This window comes from Argentina silus, assembly GCF_951799395.1.
Source record: "Argentina silus genome assembly, chromosome: 19".
In the NCBI taxonomy this organism is placed as follows: Eukaryota; Metazoa; Chordata; class Actinopteri; order Argentiniformes; family Argentinidae; genus Argentina; species Argentina silus.
In genome coordinates, this window is record NC_139673.1 from 8,151,598 (window position 1) to 8,159,423 (window position 7,826).

General features: G+C 42.7%; 1 protein-coding gene across 1 annotated transcript; it reads right to left on the bottom strand.

The window, feature by feature from the left end:
• Window positions 1-1,831: 1,831 nt before the first annotated feature.
• Window positions 1,832-3,907, bottom strand: rassf10b (Ras association domain family member 10b). The gene has a single exon (XM_083691065.1). The coding sequence runs from the start codon at window positions 3,685-3,687 to the stop codon at window positions 2,275-2,277; it is 1,413 nt and encodes a 470-aa protein (XP_083547191.1). The 5' UTR covers window positions 3,688-3,907; the 3' UTR covers window positions 1,832-2,274.
• Between the last annotated feature and the right edge of the window lie 3,919 nt (window positions 3,908-7,826).

Below are 7,826 nucleotides of genomic sequence, written 5' to 3' on the forward strand. Positions count from 1 at the left end.
CTTCAAGGCCCCTTGGCTGTATTACCGGTGGTGAGCACCGGAGGGTCCTGTAAACAGTTTCTGGACTGACATTAAAAAGGGATTAGCCCCTATCTGATCCTGACGTCTAAACAAGCCATATAGCAGACACTTTCATCCGAAGCCACTTACGGTACAGGGAGTGTATTTGTTTGGTATATACAAGAAAATTCATCCAGATAACGTAAAGTATCAACTGAGACAGTGTTGTGTTGTTCTGGTCTCAGACTCAAATGGATATAGTTGAGAATGGAGAGGAGTTATAGGTGGCACTTGTTGTCGTCATCATGGTTTTACGATGTACAGTACAGCAGGGGAGGCTGGTGGAGGTGGAAATCGGAGGACGGGCTCATTGTAATGCATGGAATGGAATAGGGAATGGTATGAAACACGTGTTTGATACCGTTCCTCATTCCATTCCATGCAATACAATGAGCCTGTCCTCCGATTTCTACTTCCACCAGCCTCCCCTGATGCACGGTAATGCCCTGTGCTTTACCTTTACCTTTTACAGACATACTGCAGCTGGTGTCAGCTTGTCCAGAAGGGAATTTGGTGGTTTTGCGATTCATCTTGTGTGAATGCAATGGGACACCTTTACTAAGTTCTTCAGAGAGTAATTTGGAGCAAACGATGCCTACTTTCTATATATGAGGGTTTTCATCACAAAATTCCATTCGCATCGTAATCCACCTCTGTGCAAAAATAATCTCTTTTTCATAATGTTGTGGTCTGTAGAGGGTATTGGCCAGACATAGGTTGCTATAATCCATGATTGCCCTGTCTGTCTAGTCCAGGGGCGTGGTAATACCACAGGCCAGATGCTGTGACAGACAGACAGACAGGCAGGCAGGCAGACAGACAGACAGACAGACAGACAGACAGACAGACAGACAGGCAGACAGGCAGGCAGGCAGGCAGGCAGGCAGGCAGGCAGACAGACAGACAGATAGACAGAGACAGGCAGGCAGGCAGACAGACAGACAGACAGACAGACAGACAGACAGACAGACAGACAGACAGACAGACAGACAGACAGACAGACAGTCAGTCAGACAGACAGACAGACAGACAGACAGACAGACAGTCAGTCAGACAGACAGACAGTCAGCTGAGCAGGAGTCGGCCGAGTACAGTAGCAGGCCCGGCTCCACCTTGGTCAGACAGACAGCATGAAATACAACACCTCTGAGATGGACACAATAAAACATTGTTGTCAGAGGGATTTCTGCTTCTCCCTGTGGTGAGTGATTTCAGAGCGAGCTTAACTGTTGTATCCTGGGTCAGACAGAGAGGGATTCCCCTGACGCTCACGGCTATGTGTCCAAATCCCTCTGGCTTCCTCCTGCCCCCCCCCCCCCTCTCTCTCTCTCTCTCCCCCACCGTTATCCCAGATGAGTGAGCTGTGTACATGGGAGGTGCTGTACAGTAACTATGGAAACACTCTGCTTTTGCGTTGTGTGAAACACAGCATCTGCTTGGAGTTTTCGTCTCATTGCATCTCTTAATCCTAACCCCCCATCCCAACACCGTGATGGCTATTGTTGCATAATGGTGCACATCACTCCTTTTTAGACATGTATCAAACACACATCTGCACCACACACACACACACACACACACACACACACTCACACACAGTCGTTGAGATCCCTTGTCTGCAATGCCAAAACAATTCCCGTTTCTCGACATTTTGAGACATAAGAGTCGGGCGTAGGGGGAGGCAATTTCTCTGCACATTATAATGAAAGAGTTGCACATTAACACACTGTAAGTGTAAGTAATCTTTATTTTAGTATGTCATACACCCTTCATATTTAAGACTTGCCAATACGTCCACAAAATCAAATGGGACACTACCTCACTCCCTACAAACATCTGCACATGTGTGCATTGTCACCATGTTCTTCTATTTAAAATCTTGTTTACTTTGACTTGCAAACACATCAAAAGACTTACAGCCCTCAACCAACAATACTCATGTTACATGTATGTTAAATCTGTGCATCATGTCTTGGAACAACAAAGGCAGATAGAGAAATTCTGTGAGTGTAGCTATAAGTGCGTATTTACTAAAAGTGACCAACTATTTTGCCTATTGGGGTAGGCTACAGTACATACAGATATTAGTCAATAAACGCTGGGGCATTTTTTTCAAAGAAATTATAATGAGTTAATTGCTGTGCTAGACTCGTTATATCCCTGAGTTTTTAGACTAAATGTCCGATTTGTGAATAGAGATTTTGTGGAGCATCCTTACACCAGTGACTCGCACACCGGGGGGTTGTCTGAGTCTTGACTATGCATGGAGCTCAGACCTGTATCTGAGTCGTCATCGTTGGCATTGCATGTCTTTGAGAGCCCCCTGGCTTGCTCCACCCACTCGCTTTTCGTCTCCAAAGGACGAATCATTCCTGCCTGAGTTACCACGGAGTGACAGTCCTTATTGTCCTCGCTCGGTATCCCTGTCCCTTCCTCCTCTATATCCAAAGAGTTCACTTTCTCCAGCAAATCACGTATCTCCTTCTCCTTTGCCCCACAAAGCTCCTGGGTCAAATTTAAATCGTTACGAATAGCCTCTAAATCCGTGTTTAAGCGCAGCCCAATGTATAAACTAGTATCCAGCTGCGTTTTGATCCTCTCCTCCTCCAAAAGCATCTCGTTCTCCGGTAATGTATCTGCCTCCAGGGCAAAGGTGTCTCTGTCAGTGTCTGTGTCTGCATGGACCGTTGATACCCGCATAGACGAGCTCTCCCCCGAGGTGGAGTCAGTGTCCTTACTGGAAAGCTCATCCTGTCTCCGCTTCATCCACCTTTGGTTCAGTTCCTCCTGAATCTCCCCAGTGAAGCTGTCCATGAGAGCTTCGTGCTCGGCAAGCTCATCCTGCAGCCTGATCACCTCCTCGCACCGTTGGGCATACTCCTCAAACTGCGCAAGAGCCTCCGCCGAGCACGGTGTCTCACCGTCCCGGCTGGGGAGCGCGTCGGGGTTCGCGTCCACTAAGTATGTGTCCTGCACATAATTGATCCCATGCATTTTCATTCTGTCAAAGTGAACTTTAGCTTCATACTTTTCAATCTCCCTGTCGAGCTCTTTAATTCTCTGGATCTGTTGGCGGATTGTATGGTCCTGTGAAATGACAAGGTGAACCAGAGTTTCCATTTTCTCGGCAGAGGGTGCGTCTTTGACCACCGCTTGAGCTCTTTTTTTATTTATTTTAGCTAACTTTCTGAAAGCTTTCCGGACAATACGACGTTGTTTCTCAGGTGAGAACCCCATGGCGGCTCTCGCTGTCCCCTTGTAAACGCACGGGCTCTCTTTGCTGAGCACCACGCGCGCCTCTGCGCTCCGGGGTCCGTGGTTAGCCAAAGAAGCCTCATTTTTGACCAACACAAATCTAACGTTTTCCTGCTCTTCTCCCCAAGCGCCCCAAAGGCGCAAGATTTTCGTTTTGTTCGGCAAAATTCTCTCAAAACCTCTCCATTTCTCCACGACGCAGTAGGACTGGGGTGACCCAGAGAGCATGGCTGCAGACATACATTGTTGCAAGTTTTGATCCTCCAAGAGCACTTTGACAACATCAGCGCAGGTGGTGCGTTTTGACAATCCAGAGACAAGTTTCTCCTCTCGGCAAACCCACACAGAAATCTTACTTTCCTCGGATTCCATCTTGAATCAAAACGAAAAGTTATTCCTCTTTTAGAATAATTCCCTGTTCTTAGGGAGTATATTAATGAGAGAGTCGCTTGTCATTTAAGTGCTAAAATGATTGTAAATCCGCATACTTTGGAGTAAAAAGCAACACCCCTCATACTGAGAAATTACGAATTGTTCATTTTACGCGTTCCCTGAAAGTGTATCCATAGCGTCCAAAAGAGATCTTTCTCAAGTAGTTGGTAGCGGTTGGGAAGTCCATGTGTCCGCTGTCGCTGTTCGCTCTGAAATATGTGTCCAAAGCAACACAGAGAACTGCGCCGTTTGCGCGCTGCGCATACATCTACTGCTACACTCTCCTGGCTTTGATCACATGACAACTTGAACAGTTCCTAAACTCCATGAAGTAACACCGCCCATCCACTTTTTACTACCCAAATTACCAATCTGAGAACAATGCATGTAGGCCTATTACAAAAGATAAATACCATGATAACAGCAATGATATTATTACCATTAACAATCATGAAGCTTTTATAATAACAATTACAAATAATAGTGTATTATTGTGAGTATTATAGTAATTGTTATGGTTATGATTATGATTCGTCTTCTTCTTCTTATGTTACACCATCCATAATTATAGGGATTATGATACTTATACAAATAATAATCATTTGTTTTACATTGTGTATCAGGCTACTGCATATTCCATTTCCCCACCCATCTAAACATCACATTGCAGCGTATAGGAACTTGGCGAGGTAGAGGGAGAGCAGGGCACGACTCATGCATGGGAGGATGAGTCAGAAAGTTGATTGATCCTGTAGCACTCTCAATGGCAACCACACAAACACTGTGAGCCCTTGGGGTTTATGCAACATGGTGCATAGTAATGACAACAGGAGGGTGAGATTAGGATACATCAGGGGAGGCTGGTCGAGGTAGAAATCCGAGGACGGGCTCATTGTGACGCATGGAATGGAATGAGGAATGGTATTTGATATCCTCCGATTTCTACCTCCACCCAGCCTCCCCTGGATTAGGATACATTTCTATATCTGATTGACAATATTTGATCTCAATAGATGTACAGAGTATAACTACCTAAAAAACTAATTGAGACTCAATTATTCGACATGGGAGTCCCTGTGAGTTTGAGAAGAATAATGAGTTTGAGTAAGATTAATTGCTGCCTGAAGCTACATTGACAACACTGGACTGACACAAGGGATTGATCTCATTCTGTCTCATTTGAAATCTGTATCAGCAAATGCTGATCACGTCTCAGCTTATCAAGATGATGCCTCTAAGGAGAACACTTCCTGGTTCGTTGAAGAGACAGCTTTTTAACTAGTGATCTAAAGGATTTGCTTGGAACTAAGGAACAATCCCTTGGCAGGATGCTGCTTCTGTGTATCTGACTGGAATTCCAAAACGGAATCCACAGTCATAGCCTAGTTCTGATGTTGCTTGGGTGGGTGCATATTTGAGGCCATGGCACAGTCAGACGTTATTACGAGTTATCATTAGTGTCATATACTTGGTGTGATAAGGTTTGCTGATTCTGCACAAATATGGCCGCCTGCTGGTGTCTATCATGTGAGGACGGCTAGTACATTATATTAATCAAAACTGAGTGGAGAATATTAATTTCATGCCCATTAGAAGCAGCTGTGGAAGTGTGTGTGTGTGTGTGTGTGTGTGTGTGTGTGTTTGTGCATGCATGCTCATCTATCTATGTGTAAGTGTGTGTGTGTGTGTGTGTGTGTGTGTGTGTGTGTGTGTGTGTGTGTGTGCGTGTGTGCGTGCGTGTGTGCGTGTGTGTCTGTGTGTGCCTGTCTGTGTGTGGAAGGGTCACAAGGACATACTTCCTCTCCCTCATTCTGTTTCTCATGCTCAGCTGCAGCTGTTTGCAAGCATCCCTAGAAATCTGCAGTTGAAATCTGCCAGGGATCTGACCCCTGGGAAGATTATACTGCTATTATGCTGCATGGGTTTAAAAAATGCCTCCAGATTTTCTTCTACCCACGGTACAGCATGTGGAAACACATCTGTTGAGATAGTCTGTGTAGAGTCTGTCTGTGTCAGAGGTAAGGGGGGGGGGGGGGAGAGAGGAGATCCTGTTTTGTCTCTACACACTGAACTATTGTCTTAAACATAGCAATCATCATCAAGAGAAATACACCATGTGCGGATAGGTGCCAGTATCAGTATAATGTGTCTACTGGCAATTCAATAGCATAGGCTGCATAGACCTATGGAGTGGTCTTTTTTTTTTTAACAATGTTAGAAAATGAGCATATTGTTGTCAGCTCAAGAGCAGTATCTCACTGTTGTCTGCAATTGTTCAGGTTGGGGTCAAACTGAATACTGGATCATTTGGCAATGGCTCCCTCTAGTGTTGGATGTTGGTATTAGAGTATGACTGTCAGGCACTTTTAAAAAAAAAAATGCCCTCAGTTCTATGCACTCTGAGATTGTTCAAAAGAAAAGCGCTTTACAAATATAATGTATAATTTTTATTATTATTATTATTATTATTGTTATTATTATTATTATTATTATTATTATTATTATTATTATTATTATTATTATTGTGAACTCAAGCTATTTGGTCCAAGGCCAGCCTTAGGTTAATGGCATGTGTAGAGTTATATATTTAGGTCATAAATGTATTGTTTTATTGTTCTATTTTGTAAATTTGTAAATTTGTTTTTGCTATTTTGTAATTTTTTTGTCAATATTTGCTATTGTTTTTTATGTCCCATGCACCAACCTCACCAAGTCAATTTCCTGTATGTGCAAATATACTTGGCCAAATAAAATAATTCTGATTCTGATTCATGTAGAAACAACCTTCCCATACATGAATAGGACATTGCAGAAAAACACCAAAACAATGTGATGGTATGTCTGTCGAAATCGGTTACATTCTGCATCCCTGTGGGAATAATCAGACTTGAACCCGAACAGGTAAAATGAGTGAATGTCTGCCTCTGCCTCTGGGTATCTGTGGTTCTTTTCTTTGGTCTGGTTTAGTTGGTTCATAAAAGTAATTAAAACATGAATGGCTTATTGGAGGTCAGACTGTTCTCAAGGTTTGATTATTGAATAAAGGCATGGATATAGTTACATTCATCCATGTGTTCACATCAACAGGTGTTTGTAGAATAAAGAGGGAGGCAATATTTTTCCTGATTTATTTAACTTCAATATTGTATACATACAAAGTATCTAGAAAGCTACAAAATATCTACCACTTTATCAAGAAGGCATCAAAATTGTTACGGAGCAAAGACAAGACCATATGCAGTAGAGAACACGTACACATAGCAGATTTTTCTTTTCTCTCTCTTGCTCCAACGCTTTACTGTCAAGGATATGAAAAGATATCACACTTCTGTACCAAGAAAAGCCAGGATATATCATTTTATACAAAGCACCTTTTTACAAAAAAAATCTCTGCACACAAACCCAATAGTTTTTTTTTTTTTTTTAGGATACTATCTGAAGTGTGGAAAAAAGTTCACTTTAAAGCCAACATCTTAAAATGGTAAGAAACAAAAAAGGTACCAGTACCTACATTTAGACAAATTACAAACAAATAACAACAAAGAGCTAAACTGCTGATATGTTTGTGTCGAGACTCCATGACACATCCTTTCGCTTTTTGTGTCCATTTTATTCAAATGGCGTCCTCCAAACATTCATCCTATCAAAGGCAATGACAGACCAGTCCTGTGGTCCCCAGTGACGTGGGAGGGACAGTCAGCTGACTCAGGGTGGACCTGACATGTCAAATGTACCAGCAGTGCAGCGGTAACAGCATCACCACCCTCTAGGGGTCTGAATATACCGAATAAAACGTCATCACAAAACCACGGTATTGTATTACATGTAGAACAGGAAAACAGGAACATCTCAGTAAGAAATTGATAAACGTGAACGAGTACACAGGGCAAAAAGGGAGAGAAAACATTGAGAGAGAAAAAAAACAAAAGAAAAAAAAAAAACGTATGAGCAATTGAACTAACTTTGTCTGCATCCACCGGAAACATTGTCTGCAATGATTTAGAATTTCATAGAATAAGATACTTTTACATAAATATAAATTTCGAAAGAACCAGGAAAAATATGTAGGTATGAGTATC

Bases quoted from the DNA above. Each gene is read 5' to 3' on its own strand.
- rassf10b (XM_083691065.1), bottom strand. From the start codon at position 3,687: ATGGAATCCGAGGAAAGTAAGATTTCTGTGTGGGTTTGCCGAGAGGAG.